Raw genomic sequence first — 21,802 nt, 5'->3', positions numbered from 1 at the left:
AATATGTTTGACACTGAGCACTTCTGCAACAAAGAACCGAGCCGCTTTCAACCCAACTCTTTTCCAAAGAATAACGGGCAACTACACAAGAATGAATAAGTGAACAGTTTGCTACAGCAGTGAATGCCTCCGAAAACAGCAAGTTTGCAGGCACCAGATGGAAGAGAACATTACTGCAATTCCTGCATCCCATCGTGTAGCAGCCAACAGAGCCGTTAACGCTTTCGGGTGATTTCTGAGCTTTTTAATGTGCTTTCCTTTGAAGGTGGGGGGTTTTTTTGTGCCCTGTCAGTCTGCAAGCTAGGTTCAGCGGTCTGGGAAAGAAATTTTATTGGCAAGCTATCAAATAGGGAAAAACACAAAATACAGATGGAAACACTAATGATCATATTACAAAAATCACTAGATGGACACAAAGCTTATGTTATAAAGTATGACCTACAGCACAAGTCTTTTGTCTCCCAGCTTTCTCTCTCCCAAACTAGACACGTCTGCCTTTCCACAACTTCATTGATCACTAATCCCAGAAAAATGTCTATCTCATGATCTCAACGAGTTCTTACACTTTATTGTTTTCCTCTTCAAACAGCAAACTTAAATCTTATTTAGTGTACGACATTATATCTTCCTCAGAACTCAGAGAAAAATGGTAGTAAGAGAGGTTTGAGTCAACGCATATAACTCATTTTCATTGCTACCACCACAGATCAGCATGAGAAAGCCACCCATTAAGCAAAATACTCCCAGTTACATCCATTCAGGCCAAGAAGAATATTTTCCATTCCCAAGCATTAACGTCCCCTGTGCTCAGGATGTGCTCTCAGTATCTTGCACCCAGGAGAAGTGAGTGTCTCATTTAAGAAGTCAGCGAGCATGTCCAAGTGCTGCCTGAACTAGTCCCTGGCAAACCAGGGCAGAAAGATTACACAACATTAACAAACCTAATTCAAGTGAAAGAAAGCCCTGCTCTGTATTAAAGATCTATTGTCTTGCTCATTCAGGAAAACACCTGTATCACAGAAGTTGACAGAACCAAATTAATTTCTGCCATATACTAGAATAGAAATTTTGAAATTGGGGCATTCATAATCACATTAGTACCAAAACATAGCATTCTGCATTGGCAGCATTATGTTGAGTACCAGTGCAGTACAAAAAAAGTCTTATGTTATATACACTCTTTATATATAGACATGTTTTTTAAGTATATATATTAAGTCTTGACTCCTACAAGGTAAAAAAGAAGTGTCTTCTCTCTGTGTGTTGGTCTGTGTGGGGGAAAAATAAGGTTTTTATTTTTAAGGAATTTTTATGATTCATGAAAAATAATTTCTAACTCTAGAGCACATTTTCCTGCACAAGTTCCTAAGTTTCAGTGAATTTCAATGCTCTTCAGTTATATCTAGAAAGGACCTGACCTCAAAATCACACACTGATTACACAATGTAAGTCTACAATGTTCTCGAGAAACACCACATTCTGACCTCAAGAAAAAAGCTGATTTGCTTTATTTATAGTATTAATACAAACCTGCAGTGGCTGTTTCTTATTTAATAAGGCTAACAAAAAGAGTCATGGTAAAGAAATCTTATCATGCAGGGGGGAAAAGAAAGTATGAGAATGCATATTTTTCAAGAGCAGAAAACTGCAACCATTCTTTCTGACAAAGGGGAGAAAAACATTTTTTCATGTATCTTGAGAGACAATGAGAGTGAGATGGTGTTGGGAAGGAAACAAAACTCACAGTTGGACCTCACAGCTAAAAGGACAATAACCATGAATTTTCCACAAAGCAGCAACATATGGAAGTTTGGCCATTTAGCCTGGTTCTCAGGAAGCCACTCTGAGGCCCTAAATCTGCAATATTCACTCTGAGCCAACACGACCTGTGTGCTGCAGGCGAGCAATCCAAACACACTGAAGGATAATCATATGACACTGCTAAAAACACAGGCACTTGGCCAAAATAAAAGCATTGTTCCAATACAGATGAGCATCATCATCCCCAGAAAATTAGAGCGTAACATTGAACCAGTACAATTTAATTTAAGAGAAACAAAAGCAGGCATATATGCAAGGCTGGAAACATGAAGTGTTAGGAGGTTCACCATTAAAAGTAAAATGCTAACAATTGACCAGACTGTGATTTTGTTTCTACTGTGGTAAAACAGTATTGACAAACACTACAGTGTTGTGCCTCTCATTTGTGAATTAATGCATTAAGTATTTGAAAATGTGTATTTATCTACAAAATTTACCTACACCTGGCATGGTCAGGTTATTACAAACATACAAACATGGAGATTTCCTTTCAGGAATGCAAGAATGTTAGCATTAATCTTTCTGTGATATTTAACATCACATCCCAATGCATGTGCTTGGAGAAAAAATCCTTCTGTAATGTGTGTATTTCAGTGATTAAAAACCTCTGAGCAACTATGACCAATATGAATCGTGTTCCACTGCATCCTAAAGTGTCTTGACACCAAAATTACATAAAAGTTGGGGAAATGAGATCCCCCCAAAGTTTTCATTCCCATTATTCCCAGGCACACAGCACTGCTTAGGAAATGTCACAGTGGTACTGTGTTACAACATGCATTAGCTCAATATATTAAATAAAAGGAAGCCAAAGTGTGGCCAAATGTGCCAACATAAGCACTGCTGATATGGCCATCAGTTCAGGATCTCCTCCATTCATGGCATTTTGAACATTTTGGAGGAGAAAAAAAGAGGGAGAAAGAGCAGGTGAACAATACAAGAAAGGAAAAATGTCCTTTCTTCAAAACTGTCTCTCCTATTAAGACCATATTAAGACCACAGCAGTAATATTTTTTTAAATTGGAAACAGAAAAACAGATTTTAATTTCTCACAAGCCCTTCCACTCATAAAACTGCAGAAGATGGGATCTCTTGATGCCTCGCCCAGCTATCAAGGCATGCCAAGCACCAAAACATTTGATGGAAGAGAGACCAAGACTTGTAAAAAATCATATTAACTCAGCAAGCTGAGAGGGGAAGCACACAGTCCATGTAGGTAAGTGACTGCATGGCCTACATATCTCTGATACTGCTGTTGTATATAAAATTACACACAGCTCTAAGGTAAATTAACATAATTTACTGTGTGAAGACAACCACAGTTCAAGTCCACTCTGGCACAATTTTTAAAAACTATTTTTTACAACCTCATAATAATGAATTACTGTACAAAGAAACCCCAGCAAAATGTACATTTATGACATTAAATCAAACTACAATTATTTCATTAAATTTTAACTTGAAGAATTTAAAAAGTGTAAATACTTTACTCTGATTTTGATCTAAAAGCACGGTAATGGTTTTTCAAAACACCTTTCCAGACATCATGAGAAAATGAAATAAATGGAAACAAAACAACAATACCCCTTCTTGATATCTAAAACACAGGATCACCAGGACAAAAGGGTGAGCTTATAAATAGTTTTGTCTCTGGCATTGCTACTCTGTCAAAGTTCAGATTCTGGGAAAATCACCTTCACTCCCCCCAGCCTCAGAGTGTGCTCCACAGGAAATGAAGGTTTATTTACTGCAGAAGAAAGACATTGTGCTGGAATGACATCATGCCTTCAACCAGGCTGACTCCAACTCAACTGTCACATTCAGTTACCAAACCTTAATTAGAGCATCTTTTCCTGTGTCTGATGTAGCATTTTTTTCTAATATTAAGTGACAGCTCTGAATACCAAGATGGCAGATAAAAAGCTGAAATCACTCCATGCTAACATCTAAACAGAAAATGAATCACTTTTGGGGGTCATACAAAGTCCTCCTTCAGCTCTCCCAAAAGCATCATAATTAGTTTATATACTTGCTTTTGATATATTTCTTAGGATTTGTGGAAAGTTATTAGTGGGTAAAGCAGAACAGCAGTCAGAGAATGTGCAAGTTAGAGAATTCAGATCAGGGTCCCACCACCCTCAATGACAGTCAAGCCAACAGCATGTCATCAAAGCTGTTGGAAACTAAATGTAACTACTGCTAACGAGATTTGCCAGGATTCCAACGTGACATGCAGAAAATGATGCACAAAGGTCTGTGTGTGGGAGACAAAAAACCTCCCGTGCCTCCAGAACTTTACAGGAGCAGAAGCATTTAAACTTCCTCCTTGAAGACTCAGGCATCCCAGCACCGAAGGAGCCCCAAAGCAGGACTGGGACTCAGGTGGCTTCTGTCTGAGGAATTCTGCTTTTCCTGAGGGCTCTCCAGCTCAAAGAAGGGGTGCAAGGCCTCCACCAAAGTTCCTTTCAGCCCTGATATTTCTAAGCAATGCCTTTATTTTGCCAAGCCTTTCCATGAAGACAACAGTTAATAAAATCCACACTGGAACATTTTCCTGTAGTTTAATAAAGGCTAATTCCACTTTCAGATTAATAGATTTTTAAGCAAAATCACGAGGATCTTCACTGTGTTTTTGCAATACGCTTTACAACTCTTCTGCATAAGTGGTTTCTTGATTTATTTCTTACAGGTCTCCATTTGGGTTTCATTTCTGTGACATTTGAAAACAGTGCTGGTAACGAGCAACTTCACTGCTCTTGAGCCCAACACATTTACTACAAACTGATGGTTTAGGTATGCAATACTTGATTTTCTTCCTCTTTACTAAGGTCCTTCCATTATTTCCTGCAGTGAATGCTGGATTCTATTAAAAGTATTTACATTTTTCTCCTTAAGCACTGTTTGCTGGGTTTTCACTTAACCATCCAACAAATACTGTGGTTATGCAAATGTTTACACTGTGTTCGTCTTATTTACTTTAGCACAGAAAAAACAAAAAGGAGCTGTTCCTAATTGCAAAAAGACTGGATTTGTTTAGAGAAAAAATTATCAATAATTGCTAAAAATTGTAGTTTTCTATTTTCTACAATCTTAAAAGCACAGCTGAACAGCAAATCATGGAATTACGACCTTTAAGAACTCATTGCCACATCCCCCATCAGGCAGATCTCCACCAACACTCATGAACAGCTGCCAGCAAAGGTGGAGACACAATGCAGCAAATGCATAACTTCATCAGTTTTTGCTGGGGCTCAGTGCTCGTTCTCCAAAGGCAGTATCAGGTATGAACAGACCTTCAGCATTCCCAACCTGCCCACTCCTTAATAAAGTGGCAGTGGCTCCAGCTCCAGGAATGGTTCCATGCTGACTCACTTCTTCTGCAATACCCAGAGGAGCTGAGACAAACCACACACTGAGAATTATTACTCCAAGTTATTGCTTCCCTTGGGCTATTTGAATAACAAACAAAGAGAATGCATAAAGTGAATCCAGATTTTCCCATTTTACTCGTTTACAGTATAAGCTCTTTGAAGCAGGAGAACTACCTTCACTTTGAATCTTGTATAGTATTTTCCACCTTACCAACAATTCATGCAATAATGTATGTAACTGTTCTGTCCTTGCTAGAAAAGAAGACACAGTCCCATGTTCACTGATGAAGACCCTGACAGATGTCCTGGAGGACAGATTTGATTTGGATCAAGAAAGAATACATACTGAAGATTGTTGTTGAATTAGCCAGAACGCTTTATGGTGGTTACACAAGATTTATGCTGTCTGTGGAAAAGTACAGATGACACTCAGCTGGCATAAAGTCAGAACAGCTCAGAAAGACAACAACTGATTCAATAAAAATTTAACCAGAACAAAATGGCAACTTAAAATTTTTCAAATGGAGCCCATGTGTTCCTATCTGTCCCTTGCTTTGCATCTCAGGCTATTTTTATTCTTTTGGAAGAGACTCTAAAAGGTTTATGACTCTCCAGCTCATATCCAAGGGACTGAATCTCATCTCACTGGTCTGAAGAGCATCCTCCACCAACCTGGCCTGAAGTTTATCATCAGTCACACTGCCATTAGTAGTTTCTGTTTACCAATCAGAATGTTGAATTAAACATCTTGATTAAACTAAAACCACAAAAAACAGAGGATGGCATACCAGAAGAGCAGTGTGAATCCTTTTCCAGGAGGATGGAAAAATGGAAAAATAGGGTCTGCCTAACACAGGATCCCCAGGCACCTCATTAAGATAAACAGCTTGACAACTGAGACACTGCCAAGTATAAAAAGACAAACCTCCTTAAACTGTCTTTAAGGTGCTACTTCACAAAACACAACCCTCAACTAACTATGAGCTCCACCATCAAAGGGAAATCTCAGCTGCAGTGAAGTCCCCAGCACAAATTCCCAGTGCTGTAAGGAGCCCAGAGCCACCTTTGTTGTAGGGGGCTCACATGACAACAGGCAGGCATCTACAGCCATGTAGCCTAACCTTGATCACCCCTAAGGAAAAACACACACTTTTAGACTTATTCTCTCCTAGAGGAGACACCTAAAATAGGTCAACTGATTTATACCCAAAAATGCCTTTTTAGTTCCTCAGGCTGAAACAAAGATTTAAGTGACAAGCTCTATATTGCAGATATCTAAAATAAGCAGAAAGAAACCCACATAGAATTTTATTCTTGGTTTAAAGATGAAAACACAACTTGTATAAAAGGAACCAGCACATAATACAGACTGCTCTGTGGAAAAGACCAGAATACAAAGTTATTCATCACTCCTTCACCAGAAAGCCTCCTGATATTTAGACACCAATCAATGAGATGGAAGGCTGGAAACATTAACCATCCATGCTAATCAATGAGGTGAAACAAACTCCAAGTAAATTGGTCAGGTTTCCAGTAGATCCCATAAGATTAGCACATTTTTGAAACTGTGATAACTTATAATTGATTTTCTATTTAAATAAAGTTACTTCAGGCTACTTGTGTATTTTCCTTATCATATAGTAAGGTTTTAGTGTCCCTTCACAGACTAAAACTGAGCAGAACAATGATAACTTTGCCCCTCTGCAGTTTTAACATCCTAATTGTACCCCACTACAATAGGATATATTTATGATTTATTCTACATCACCTCCTCCCTGATGTGTCTTGGGTTCACTCCCTTGCACAGGAGTTAAATCCTCACTATGAATAACTTTCCCATAACTTCACTTCGAAAATCTGTCTTCTGATTTTCCTCCAAATTTTCACCTCATCTGTCAAAAACTGATGTTCTATTTCTAAACTTTGAACTGAATTTCCAGGATGAGGGAAGGAAAATCTTTTGGCCTTTTATGCCCTGGCATATTCCACAGTACATTCTTTTTTATTTGTGTCAATACTGATTGTTCTTAACAATGAATGTTGATTACTCAGATCTTAATTTCTGTATTTTTCCTTTCTTACTGTTCCTGGTTGATTATATCATTAGATGCACATGCATCGTATCTACCACACCTTGCAGGAGATCAGATCAGTCAGATGGAAATATTCCTATAAGATACAAATAAAAGAGATACAATATAGAAAAATCAAGATCATAACAGTAATTCTGGAACTGAAAATTGTGAAATACACAACTATCAGTCAATGGCTGGGCTTTTTTTTTTTGCAAAATAAATTTTATTTCCTATTTAGAGCTTTTTTAAGCTCCAAATATATAAAAAATAATTTATTAATTAATAAAAAGAGTAAATATTGAATGCATATAGCCAGAAGAAATCTTTTCATTTTCCACCAAGATCACAACTTTTGCTTTTCATCAGAATGCATTTCAATAACTTACTCAAACAGACTGCAGTAATTCCATTACACCATGTGATTTATGGGTACAACACACATTAAAACTAAAAAAACCCCAAAACCTAACACCTATTTAAATAACTGACTGTTATTAGCAGTGGAATTGGTCTCTAGCACTCAATATCTGTGAAAAAGAACATGCATCTTACACAGGAACTACTGTGCCTAAGAAAATGTAACCTCTCTACAGTCATCATTTTCATATTTCTTAGTGTTAAACACACAGCTTTACTCTACATATCCAAAGCAAATTTCATTTTCCTATTTGATAGATTAAATAACTTTAATAGTCTGGCTACCCTTCAGCTCAATGTAGAATGTAAATTTTACATCATCTCTATTAGGCATTCAGTGTTTTGGAGAAGAAATTAAATTATTTTTCTTATGGTCTTATAACCTCCATAATTTTCTGAGACCTTTCTCTTGTTTCACTCTTCATCTTTACTGCTCCTACATGACAGGTACAAAGGTTCCTTCTCCAAAGAGGGTCCTTCCAACTTGCACATTACTGTGGCTCAAAGCTAAGAAATCTTTCCAAATACCTCACGGACTGCTCACTTCAGTATCTTGACAAATCACAAAACTTGGCCTGGAATCTGATTTCAGTGTATTATTTATTATAATATTTCAGTGTATTTAATATTTCAGTATGTTAGAGACTCTGAAATCTCTTTTGTTTCATGATATTTTCTGTAACTGACACCAGAAGAAGGACTCAATAGCTTTTTACAGGTGTTCTTTTAAAATGCACTCTGTAACGAAGACTTGATTCATTATTTAAAAAAAGGTCACAATAATCAAAAGCAATTTTCAATATGAACAGTAATCTGTGTTACAAGTCAGGACTGAGGTATACAAACACTGCTGTTAATGACAATTAAATAACAACCCCTGAAGCACTGATACCACTCTTTTTACAAAATACTAAAATACAATTCAAGAAAAACTTGAAAAATGCCTCAGCTATTTGTTAAATGACTTGGGTATCTATCCTTCTTCAAAATGCAGCTGTAACCTGTGAGTGAGCTAAAAATTCAGCAGAAATGACTGTATCACAGACTAATAGCACAATTGTTTTAAGTGCCATTTCCTTCAGAAGCCAGGCCAAAAGAATACTCATTTCAGACCAGAAATGTCTTAAATGTACCAGAGTCTCAGTGGGGAAAAAAAATGCAATCAGAGTGCTGATGAAAAAAGGAAAGAAATTGCAGAAAAAGGTAACTGCAAAGTTTACCTCATCCACCTACTCAACAGCTTATAGCATACATAATACATTGCTTTCAGACTATTATAATCCATGATTTATTTTCATTTTTATGGTAACAACACAACAAGGGAGGGAATCCTGTCATTTATATCCTGATTAGTCAATAATCTGGAGCTCTAATGAAGATTTCAGCAAGCAAATAATTATTCAGATCAGTCCAACCAGTCTGATGAACAGTTTTCATTTTCTGGAAGAAAGACAGTTATTCTCCTTCAGGAACACCTCACTGCCCCCCACCAATTTAAAAAAATTGCTCAGTCCTTAAGTCAGTTCCACAGTAGGAAAGTACCCACTGAGTATAAAAGTCTTATTCAATAAATATCACTTCAAGTGAGTATTAAGCTCAAAGTTTCCTCTATTCTTTTAACTAACATTTACCTCTAAGATAAATAAATATTGGTGATTAACCTTTTTCCAAACACACACACACACACAAAAAAAAAAGTTTCTTTAATGTTATTGAATAAAAATGCCAAGAAATATTAACCTATGAGTAGAACACCTACACAAAGGATGCTGGAATCTTCTTCATTTCTTCCCAATTTTCATCACCAATACTCATTGAGGTGTATTAAGTAGTTTTCCTATAACTGTATGACAACTAATTAAAAGCCACTGGTAACTTCAGATCTGAAGTCTTGCTGGAAGGACTTACTAGCATAGTGGTTTTTATTTTTTATTACTTATTTTATAAACACATAAACACACTGTACTTACTTCTACATGTGCAAATAACATTTGTTCAGTGTTATCATTGTTTTTCTCCTTGAGGTCTGGTGGGACGTGTCTGTTTCTTACTTGGAAATGTGTCTTACTAAGATAACCATCACCAAGGTCCTGTGTTCAGAGAAAGAAAAAAGAAATTTTCTGTAACCAAAATGGTAAATGCCTTCACTGTTCTAGAAAATAAACAGAGCATGGTATTTAGGCACAGGCTCCAAGTCTTTTTATAGGCACTGATGACTGCAATGCTCCTCAGCACCTTCTCACGGATGGTTTACACCAGCTCTTGGTGTTGAAGGAAGTCAAAGACCTCAACAGCAAAAATAAAGTTTAATACAGCTATTAATGGAATAAGACAACTACACCCTGGGGATCAGGATAAGTGCCAAAGAACGGGAAGGCAGTGCACCAAGGTGATGAAGAGATGAGGAGCTATTAGCGATTCTGACCTATTTCAATGCCTTCATGCCAGGAACTTCCCAACTCTCACAAGGCTGGTTTGGTTTTGCTCTGTTTCTCCCTCTAACTTTACAAAGTTCTGGAAACAAAACAAAACAAAACCACTTCAGAATTTATGTATGCAGAGTCACAACTTGTTTCCTTCTCTTGATCACCTCTGAGGTGAAATGTAAGAAAAAACAGACGAAGCTGTGCCTTCTCCCAGTTCCCATTTTATCATTTTGCTTCCCAGGCCACACAGCCCACAGTTGTTAAGTGCTCTTGTATAATCCCAGAGTGGCAGAAGAAAGGTTTAGGAGTTTTCCTGCATTACTGGCCTGTCTACCTGCACATTTTATTTTTCCTAATTAGGAGCAAGAGGAGAGAAAACATTTAATAACAGGTATACTCTGAAAGGAAGAAAGCAAGTACAGAACACAAAGAACAGTAGTTGCACGTCGAGGATTTACTTCTCAAAGGAAACAAATAAATTGGGAGTTTATTAGCTGTTTCATTACATTTTATTTTAGACAAACAGCATAGGCACAACATCTGATGAAAAAGAATTCTATTCAAAACAGTCTCACTACAGAATTCATTAACATAGCACTAAATTTTTAAACAAGACTGCAAATTTAACTATGATTTAACTCTTTGGTTAATTTGTCATTGCTGACAGAGTTTCTGCTATTTATTTTTACCTTTAAACCATCATAGGTTTTATTCTGACACACTAGTTTTCTCTTTCCAAAGACACCATAGATTAAACATACCTCCAAAATCTACTATGAGCTACTTGTTTACTTTGTTCTGATTGAGTTTCACGCATTAAAAAAAAGGATAATGCACTCTACATGTACTTTTTCTATTGATTTTTAAGCCTGAATAAAAGTATAGCCAGTTACAATGCACACTTCTCCTACTTTATGCCTCGTTTTCTCAACAAATCTCATTAAAAGCATGAACCCACCAAACTTTGCTGCAAGCCCTGGCTGCAGAGCCAAGAGCAGCCTGTGCAGGGAGGAGCCCGGTGTGCAGAGAATGGTGAAAGAAAAACGAAGCCTAAACTGGTGACAGAAAACCCACTTTTCTCACTCTCAACTCCCTCTCAAGCATCTCCTCGCTCCTCTCAAGTGTCTCCTCGTGGAGCTTCCCCACAGCGCCAGCAGGAGGAAAGATACCTGCACAGGTATTTGTCCCACTAAGAGCAGCAGAGGAAGGGCTGCAGCCACCCACGGAGGAGAAATGCCCCACGGCACAGTGAGCTGTGCCAGAGCAGGGCTGGACTGAGCCTCCTCCTCCCTGAACCGGTTCTTCCCCCCAGGAGAGTGCAGCCAAACTTCTCAGCCCTTGCATTCTGTGATGGATGGATGGATGGACGGACGGACGGATGGAGGGACGGAGGGATGGATGTGAATGGATGGATGGATGGATGGATGGATGGAGGGACGGAGGGACGGAGGGACGGAGGGACGGATGGATGGATGGACGGATGGACGGATGGATGGATGGATGGATGGATGGATGGATGGATGGATGGATGGACGGATGGATGGACGGATGGACGGATGGAGCCAGCAGTCTCTGCAGCTGTGTCAGAGCAGGCAGGAAGGAGCAGCATCCCTCCTGCTGCACTCAGTGGTGTTTTGTACTCTTCTATACCCCTGTAAATCATAGCTATAGCCAGAACCCTGATCCCACTAATGTGCTTAGGGAGTCCCTTCCTACTGCAGCTGTACCAAAAGCCAAAGGGAACTAATGCAGCTTTTGGTATGATTACCTGGATTAACCTCACTAGATATGAAACAAACACAAAGCAGAGAGCAAATAGGGCCTCGTTTGCTTCAGCTAAATCTTGACCTCCACAGCAAGATTTAACCAGTCATCCTTAACAGCAGCACCCAAGTTCAGCTCCACCAGCTCCTGCAGGAGAGGTGCTCTTGGCTTTTTTACAGCTTTCTTCCGGTGGAAAAAAAACCCCAAACCAAGAAAACACATTATAAAAATAACATCATTTGGAACATTTCACTTACAGCTATAAATACAGGGTTCTGCCTGGGCCATGTGAGCTTGTGCACCAAGAGCCAGCTCCACAAGAACAATGAGTATTTCATCATCTAAATTTAATCTCCACAGAAAACACGGGAACACAGTTCTACCAGCCTGCTTCACTTGTGTGGTCTCACTGCCATCAATGGGTCTATTCACGTGAGTCAGGAATGAGGAATGGGATCCAAGTGCATTACATCAGCAAAATTAAGAGTGCCCCAAACTACCCACAATACATATACTGGTTAAAAAAAAAGGCAAAAAGACAATGAGACATCTTGTTGAGGAAAAGCTTTCTTCTCAGACTCCACACTGTAAATGGATGGTCTCCATGGCCAGGTTTTTATCACACACTGAAATCACAGAGTCGCCAACTTGGCCCATTAAAAAAAGAAAACAACCCTCTTAGAATTTTTTTATATGAGAACAAAAATCTATCTCATTCTGCTATTTCCAGCAAAGCTTCTTATTTCACAGAAAGTTCAGACTTTGACCCATGTATTAAATTCCCTGTAGAGGCTCAGAGCATCTTTCTTTGTTGAATAAATCCTCACAAATATAGCCTTGAACTGAAATCTAAAGTTTCAAATGGTTTTCTGTAAGAAAGGCTGCATTGTAACACTTGGCTAATATTTGCACTCATATAAAAACTCCTCAATAGAACAAATCCAAGTCCAAGGTCCTCCCTCTTCTCCCTCTTACTGAAATTCTGATTGTCTGTGATGGAAGGGTTACAAATATTAATGTACAACTATACATGTAAAAACGATGGCACACATTGGAAAAAGCATGACTTTTCTCAAAAAAAAAATCCATGAAAACATGGGAAAACACTGAAGCCATTAAACTCTAAAGGAAAAAAAAAAAAGCTAGAATAGCAGATTTTCTACAATAGAAAGATAGAGTACAGAAAAAAGAGAACATGAAAACCTAAATGCTGGAGAAAACCAGAATGTATCAGTACATCTCCATACACTGTAACAATAATCTGTATATACTGTATCAATATATATTTATACACTATAATACATATACTGGATAATTTGTGTACCTATACACATATTAGTTTGACATTATCCTGAGCAAAATAACAAAAGTCATATAGAACTCAGTAAATGAAAAAATATGTATAGCAAAACCATTCTTCTTAAAGAAATCAGAATTTGTCCGTTGTAATTTCAGAAGACATGTTGGTTGATAAACATACAAGTTGGAACAATATGTGCTCAGAATTTACTAAGATATCTGTGGATTCCACAAGTGGAAATTTAAAATAATTAAAACAATCCCACACTCATCTTACACATGCTACAGGATGAAAATTTATTAATTCACAGATCTCAAAGTGTAACTTAAAAAATGGGCAAATCATCATAAAATAAGTTATTCTAATGGGGTCCTTTGGGACTAGTCTTAGCCCTGTGCTATTTAAAATTTTGATTAATGACCCAGTAACAAAATGTTATTGCTGTAGAGATTTGAAAGCTATGGAGAAGCAGGAAATAATGAGAATTGATCATTAATACTGGCAGATATTTCTGGTTGCTGTATGCAACTGACAGGTACTGTAATGAAAGTACCAAGCCAAGGATCTAGAACAAAGACTATGTGCTATTTCAGCCTAAAGGGTTAAAGTGAACTTTGGACATAAAACCACACGCAGTTGCCCAGAGTAGGAGGGATTGAATTTCTCAGTGACACCACATTCATTGTCTGGCTCTGCCCAGAGCTGAAAAAGGGTTTTGACAGACTGGCCAGGATTCAGAGACCCACAGCCCTGTTCAATACCTGCACTGGCCTAAACCCTCAACCCAACACACCCGTGCAGTTAAAGGATGTTTCAGCTTGTGGTGGTTGTCAACAGCTCAAAAAGCCCACCCAGAGTCTCTATAAGCCAACGCTCTGATTGTTTTACCTTGCTAGTCCTCCACTCCCAGCCATCTCCAATCTGCTGCGAATGCTTAACAAACTCTTCACAGAACTGCCTGAATCTTTTCTCCTCCAAAAAGAAGTCTTCTTCACCCGCCATGCTACAGGATTCCTGCAGAGCAAACCAAAGGTTAGTGCTGGCAGATGAGAACAACACTGAGAAATTTCACTAAATCATAGCAGCTGAATAGTAAAGTAACACACCATAAGGAAAAAAAACGATTGCTTTAAATAACACAAAGACTTTTCTTCAATTCCATCAGGGAATCATGGATCTGCAGAACAGCTGAGACTGGAAGAGACCTTTGGAGACCTTTGGTCCATTCCCCCTGTTCTCAGCAGTGTCAACTGCATCAGGTTGCTCAGGTTTGTTTCCATTTGGGTTTTGGTTATCTCCAAGGATGCAGATGCCACAGCCTCTCTAGGGAACCTGTTTCAGTGCTCAATTACCACAGTAGGGAATATTTTTTTCTTCTGTTTAACTGGAAGCATTTATCTATCAGTTCGTGCTTGTTGTCTCAACTGAAGGAAGTCTGGCTCCATCTTCTTTATTCCCTCCAACCACGTATTTATGGGCATTGAGAAGATCCCACTGACCCTTCTCTTCTCCAGGCTCATTCTTCCCAGCTCTCTCAGCCTTGCCTCACCAAACACCCTTGATCACATTTGGGGCTTTTTGCTGGACTGGTTCCAGTATTGTGGGGTCTTCCCTGTACTGGGCAGCCCAGAGATGCACTTTTAACATGTATTTTCTTAATAGTGCAGTGCAGCCCAAAAATACGGCTGCAAAATGTTCCCTGTGTTTCAAAGGGTTTTCCCACAGGGTTTTGAAGATAAAATTTTTCTCGGATAATTTGGTCATTTTTACTTGCCCTCCCCCTCCCCTTGTCCATTTCAATGAGGATGTGTCATAAACAAAGCTGGTTTAATGTGTTTATGGACATCAGGCAGCACCACAAACAAACCACTGAATCACAGAATGGTTTGGATGGAAGGAACCATAAAACTCATCTTGTTCCATGGGTAGGTTCACCTTCCACTGCCCCAGGCTCCTCCCAGCCCCAAGGTCCAGCCTGGCTTTGGGCACTGCCAGGAATCCAGGGGCAGCCCCACCTGTGCCAGGGCCTGCCTACCCTCACAGGGAAGGATTTCTTCCCATTATTTACTCCAAACCTACTTTTTCTAATTTTAAAGCCATTCCCCTTGTCCCGTCAGCGGCTATCACAACAATAACCTGTAACTATTACCACCAGATCACACCTCTCCTTAACAATACAAGTGACACAGCATGTCACACAATGCTCATTATTTTTCAGTGTCTGACCCTGAGTCACATCATGATCCTGTCTGCCCATGACAAAAATCATTTATTAGCACTTGAAACACATTACTCTCAACAGCAGTTAACCCAAGGCTCTGTGCCTTTTGGATGCCAAGAAATGGGAAAAGCAGGAAACAGACAGTGCAGGTGTTTCTGCAATTCCCCAAGTGCCCCAGCCCTGATGAAGGGATGCAAACGGACCCTCACTGGAAAACGTACAGAGTGCACAGCTCCCTCACAGGGTTGAAACAGAGCCGCGTGCTTCTGGAAAACGGCAGCTGTGAAGAACCACCGAATCCCACAGCCCTGGGGCTGGAAGGTTCCTCTGGAGCTCCCCCAGCCCAGCCTTGCCCAGGCAGGGAGCCCTGGGCAGGGGCCCAGGAAGGTGTCCAGCTGGGCTGGGGTGTCTCCAGCCAGGGACACTCCAGGCCCTCCCTGGGCAGCTGTTCCAGGGCTCTGCCCCTCCAGGGACACAAGTTCTTCCTCCTGCTGCCCTGCACCTTGCTGCCCTTGGTTTGATGGGCACTGCTGCTGCTGCTGGCACTGGCAGCACCGAGCAAAGCCCGGCCCGTGCTCGGGCAGCTCCTGGGGATGTTTGGATGGATTGACGGGACCCCCTCTCGGAGTTCCCTTCTCCAGACTCCGTGAAGGATCCCCGAGCCGACCCGCACGCGCCCGTCCCGCTCGGACACGGGCCTGGCCGGCTGCTGGAGGCCAGGTGAGCCCCGCACAGATTTTTCCTTTTCCTCCTTCCCACGGTCTTCCCGGCCCCGGCGGACAGGGTCGGGGAGAGCGGGAGGGACCAGCCCCGTTCGCCGCCCCTCACGTACCGTGCGCTCCTCCTCCTTTTTCCTTTTCCTCCTCTTTTTCCTCCTTCTCCTCCTCCTCCTCCTCCTCCCGCCGCTCCCGGCCCGCGCCGGCCCCGCCCCGCTGCGCATGCGCGGCCCCGCCGCTAAGGGGGGGGGGGCGGTGGCCGGCTGCGCGTGCGCGCGGGTCGGTTGGGGGCGGGAATGGGGGACTGAGGGGATGAGGGGGAAAGGGGGGGTGGTGAGGGAATGGAGGAGCGAGGGGGTTGAGAGGGATGAGGGAATGAAGGAGTGAGGGAATGGGGGAGAGAGCGGGGATGAGGAAATGAAGGAATGGGGGGATGGAGGGATGAGGGAATGAAGGACTGAGGGGGATAAAGGAGTGAGGGAATGGGATGAAGGGGTGAGGGGATGAAGGAATGAGGGACTGAGGGAATGAAGGAGTGAGGGAGTGAGAGGGATGAGGGAATGAAGGAGTGAGGGGCATTAAGAAGTGAGGGAATGGGGGAATGAGGGGATGAGGGAATGAGAGGCATGAAGGAATGGGGGAATGAGGGGATGAGGAGCAAGGGGGATGATAGGGACGAGGGAATGGCGGGATGCCGGGAACGAAAGGGATGAGGGCGATAAGGGGATACGAGGGGATAGAGGGAATGAGAGGAGCGGAGGAAAAGAGGGGGATGAGGGAATGAAGGAGCAAGGGGGATGAAGCCTGAGGGGGCTGCAGGGTTGAGGGGGACAAGCGGGGTGTGGTCCGGAGGTGAGGGTGGCAGAGATGCAGCGGGGCTGGAGGGGATGAGGGATGAGGGGCTGAGAGCCATGAGGGAGGGACGGGGCGGAGGTGCCTGCGGGGTGTGAAGGCCCTGCGGGCGATGAGGGACCCTGGGGGCTGCAGCCACCCACCCCAGCCTGGTGAGAGGTGCTGGTGCCTGGCCAGCCCGGGAGGAGCCAGCGCTTCGTGCGTCCAGCCCCGGTTGTTTTTACACAAAGACCTGGGCAATAACAGGCGTAGTCACCTTCCTGTCCCCGCTGTACAAATATATCATGCTGCTCCTTGAGGAGGAGGTAGTGTGGATTTAACATGGCACGGAGGTCACCTGAGCACTTCCTAGGCCATTTCCAGGAGGTGTCAGCATGTTTTCCAATGTTCCTTCCATTACCCAGCTGTGCCATTTCGGTAATTGCCTGTAGGTCTGAGAATTTGGGAAGAGCCTTGAAGCTGCTATGCAAATGGCTGTTGGAATTATTTTTAAATTAAAGAGTCTATTGAACCATACATTTTCCAATGGTAAAGTCTTGCCTGGCACAGCTAGGCAGTCCAAGGTAGTGTGTGCAGAATGCACTACAACACGATAGACATAAAATATTTGTTTTTACCTATTTAGCTATACACTGCTGTTTTAAATAGGTCTAGAATTGTTGTGTGTGTAGTAAACCACAGCTTCCCCACAAGTCTGGAGACCACACTACTCAGGAAACCTTCTGTATGCAAATGGTGAGTTGTGATGTGACATTTTCCCAACTGTGCACTTCCAAATTTCCTTGTAATTTGCTGGATGTGGAGAGCTCAGGAGAGCCAAAGCTTCCTCTTCCTCTTCCTCTTCCTCTTCCTCTTCCTCTTCCTCTTCCTCTTCCTCTTCCTCTTCCTCTTCCTCTTCCTCTTCCTCTTCCTCTTCCTCTTCCTTTTCCTTTTTTTCTTTTTCCTTTTCCTTTTTCTTCCTTTTCTTTTCATATATTCCTGAGGTAAAGCATCTCTTTGTTCTGTTAATTCCTGTTAGCAGCCAAGTCCTTCAACTAAATACCAGAGTTCAGGTGCAAAGATGATTTTCACCACTTGTGTTCAATGAAATGTTCCATCTAAGTTTGCAGTTTTCAACATTAGGTGTATATATATAAATGAAGTTTTACTTCATTAACTTATTCTAAAGAATTATTAATTGTATTATGTGTATTATTGCATTAATTGTACTGTTTGAACAGATTATTGTGCCCTCAGAGATTGGTATTTTGACTGCAGACATAATTTTTAAAAACAGCTGCATAGTTTGGGTGATTGCATTATAGGCTGTGATGCTATAGCCCTTATTTAAGCATCAGAATTAATTATTTATATCATTTTTTGCTGTTTCTTTTAAATGTTTTTTAAATTTGTTGAGTAAAACACCGCGTTGTCACCCACCCCTGAGTTTTGGGGGAGGATTTTTCACTGTGGAGCGTTCTCTCTAGGCCATTTTTGCTAACAGTAAATGCATGTGCTAATGAAAAAAAAGTCACGTAATGTGCATTTCCTTGGAAGCTACAGCTCCTGATTTCTAATTTTAGCTTTGTTACTGTCTCTCTGGATTATCTTAGGGAAGAATCGTTGGGTTTGAGACATGGCTTGTATAAAAAGTGGCTGAGAGGGCCTGATTTTGCATCGAAGTTGGCAAAGGAGTTGCCATGGCTGACAAAATAAGGCTGAGCAGAGTGAAATAATTCTGTTCTTGCAGCACCTGGTATCAGCTTGGTCATCTCCAGTCCCGTTGCCAGGGCACTGCAGTAGATTGCAGTGTGTGCCTCTTTATCAAGGGAAAAGCATCTGCTGCGGCTCTGAAATTACTGGACAAGAAGTCCCAAAGTGGGGGGTTCTCTCCTCTCTCTTCCTCCTTTGGCCTGAAAAATGCCTCGGGTTTCCATCCCATCTCTGCCAGGCAAGAGCATTAATAGCCCTGCCTCTTGTGTCACTGCTTTAAATGCATTAAAAGGTCATCAGACCATTTAATTGTTTTCTAAATTTAGTATTATGCATTTAGAATATATATATTTTTCATATGTCATCATTGATGATGATGATGATGAATGAGCAAAATCATTGATACTGATACCAACTTTTTATCAAATATCAAAACAAAACAAGTTTCAGAGTTGTTTTGTTTTGATATTTGATAAAAACAAATATCAAAACAATGATGTTGTTGTAGGGACTTAATTGATTGGGAATTTTAGAACTGAACTAAATAAAGATTGTGGAGAATAATCCTTTATCAGCCAGACTGGAGACATCTGAAAGGTCTTTTTCATTCTTCATCCTGCTCTTTGGTCCCAGGAAATGCGGCTCCAGCCCAAACTCCTTGATCAGTGGAGCAGTTCATGCAGCACTCCACTCTCCAAAGGAGAAAAGTGACATTACAGCTCCCAGACTGGCAGAATTAACACCATGAACATTTCATTCCACGAATCTTCCTCAGTGTGCTTCATCTCCTGACAAACTATTTCCTCACAGTAATTCTAATGCTACTTCTTACACTTTGTTCTTTGATTACTCCTCATTTCTGACACTGAGTGATGTTGCTGGGACAAAAAGAGATAATAATTTGTGATTGCCAGTGCCTGGCAGTATCTGCGTTGCAAAGTCACAAAAGAATATTGCCAGGTGGGCCAAATCAGAAATAATGGTGTAGCCAAAGCAGAATGCTTCTGAGAATGTCTTGTGAAGCTGCTGGACAGCATGCTTAAAGCATTTCACCTCTGCTATAACACAGAGTTTCTTCATTTTCTGTACTATATATAATAAGGATTATAATATGTAATAAGAATTAAAAATAAGATATTCTCCATTTTTCTGCTCTGTTTGTTCAGGAGACTTAGTAGTCAAAATCCTCTCCCCTCATAGAACTTGGTAAGTGGACAGTTTTTCAAAATTGTTAACAAACTCTATTTTTCAGTAATCACTGTAATACTGCTCTTCTTTTGTGAGCTACACAAGTAGTGTTATTTTTCCTTTTTCTGGCAGAAAAGGAGGAATGAAGTAACCTGTTGAAGACTGTGGTAACTGCTGGGCTGGTGAATGGAGATGAATTTTTGCAACTTGTATTCTGTGCCTTCGACTGTTTGAGCTCTTGGGCCCTGTGACTGTGCTGAAAGTTCAAAAAGAAATAAACTGAGAGGTACACAAACAGCATTCAACTTTCATGAAGGTTTTCATTCCACTCCAGTGGCAAATGTTTCCAATCAGCACTGAAGGAAGTACAGTCAAAATGCAGCAGTTGTTGCCACCTTCTGTTTCTAGCAATTTTTCTTACCTTTTCCATTTTACATAAAAGTTGAATAAATCTTCAGAGTTTAGATTTTTTTTTCATTTGTTTTGTATTCTTTGCAAGTTACTGTTATTCATGTTCCTTTCCTGTTTATTTTATTTTTGTCTCCTATTAGCCCAATATATATCAAACTCAGCTTGAGACAGGCTATCTAGGAAATACTGACACCATCCATACAAAAGTTGGCAACAGCTGAAGGTCTCAAAAGTGTTGCTCCTGAGCAGGGAAATTGAATCTGGGAGATGTTGCAGGTAATGAGAAGAACTGTTTGATGCAGAAAGATTTTGTTCTAATTAGCTCACAATTCTTGGTCAAAAGAGCATTAAAATATCTGTGGGCAGTGAAGCAAAGATCATTATTATATGAAATTACAGTAAGAAGATACACTTGGAACTGTAGTAAATATATATAATTCTAATAAATAAGCAAGTTAGTCTTTCTCTCTTGTTTTATTAAACCAGCAAACTACAATACCAGTGTTAAGTTCACTAAAAAGTCAGAAAGAAGTTCAAAGTGCAGTAGGTAGATCAGAACTAGGATTACTTTTATGCAAATAACAAATTAAACTTATTGATAAGCTCCAGAGTAAATTTCTCTTCTGATACAGGTCTAAAGAATTCTTTTACCTAAGGAGACTGACCCAGTTGAAGATTGAGAGGGAAATTCTACACAGATTAAAGGGGTTTTTAATTTTTTTTTTTCTTTTTGTGAAATAAAGTAGTTCAACAACAGAAATTACCCAGAAGCCAAGCAAGAGGTAAAACAAGTTTAAAAGCATTTCTGTATATTTTTCTTACAGAATTTATGTATAGTACATGCAGTACAGGTTGTGTCCCAGCATATTGTCCTTGATGTCACAGCGCTGCATGCCCACAACACCCTGCACACCAGGGATGTGTGGGATCCGTATGTTTGACCCCAGGATTTCTGAGGATCACCACAGGGATCGTTCCAAGAGTTAGATTTGGTTTCATTTCCCTTTCTTCCCGTTTTTTCCCCTAGTCTGTGACAGCAAAGCGGCAAGCCCTGGAGCTGAAGTTCATACACCAACTGAGGCCCCTCCCAGGAAGGCTGTTACCCACAGAGTGTTTCCACTCCCTGTTATTTTAGTAACAGCTAATTTCTCTTGTTAGAAACCATGAAATCCTCCTCTGACTGCTCAGATCCCTGGAGGAAATGCCAGTTCCATACCTAGCAGTGGAACAGCACAACTGCAGTGTGCTTTTGGCATGCTGGAGACACACCAGAGCTGTGAAAACACCTCCTGATGGCAGCTGGGTGAAACCTGTAGGGGCGATATCGTGGGTTTGGGGGGTCTGGGGAGGGGTACAAGGGGCCTGGGGGGAGGTTTTGGGGTGCCTGAGGGGGCTAAAGGGGAATTATCCTGGGTTTAAAGGAGGTCTCGGATGTTGGAGAGGCTTGGGGGAGCTGATAGGAGGATTATCATGGGCTGGGAAAGATCTTGGGGGCTGTGATTTTTTGGGGTAGCTGTAGGGGATTTTTATGGGTTTATGGGGATCTGA

General features: G+C 40.9%; 1 protein-coding gene and 1 long non-coding RNA gene across 2 annotated transcripts in view; one reads left to right on the top strand and one right to left on the bottom strand.

The window, feature by feature from the left end:
• ATG10 (autophagy related 10) overlaps window positions 1–16,324 on the bottom strand; it is a 59,668-nt gene extending 43,344 nt beyond the window's left edge. The window contains exons 1-3 of the mRNA XM_050987035.1: window positions 16,228–16,324; window positions 14,063–14,188; window positions 9,655–9,774 (exon numbers count right to left, since the gene is read on the bottom strand). Coding sequence (XP_050842992.1) covers window positions 9,655–9,774; window positions 14,063–14,176 — 234 coding nt within the window. The 5' untranslated portion in view covers window positions 14,177–14,188; window positions 16,228–16,324. The remainder of the gene's footprint in view (window positions 1–9,654; window positions 9,775–14,062; window positions 14,189–16,227) is intronic.
• A 376-nt stretch (window positions 16,325–16,700) lies between these two features.
• LOC127061043 (uncharacterized) lies at window positions 16,701–20,267 on the top strand. Its single transcript, XR_007780454.1, has 3 exons — window positions 16,701–17,698; window positions 19,822–19,861; window positions 19,976–20,267. It is a non-coding gene; the product is annotated as an uncharacterized LOC127061043 (long non-coding RNA).
• The last annotated feature ends 1,535 nt before the right edge of the window (window positions 20,268–21,802 follow it).

The sequence above is a fragment of the Serinus canaria genome, chromosome Z (genome assembly GCF_022539315.1).
Source record: "Serinus canaria isolate serCan28SL12 chromosome Z, serCan2020, whole genome shotgun sequence".
In the NCBI taxonomy this organism is placed as follows: domain Eukaryota; kingdom Metazoa; phylum Chordata; class Aves; order Passeriformes; family Fringillidae; genus Serinus; species Serinus canaria.
The sequence above is the reverse complement of the archived record's forward strand: the minus strand, read 5'-3'. Positions and strand labels throughout refer to the sequence as shown.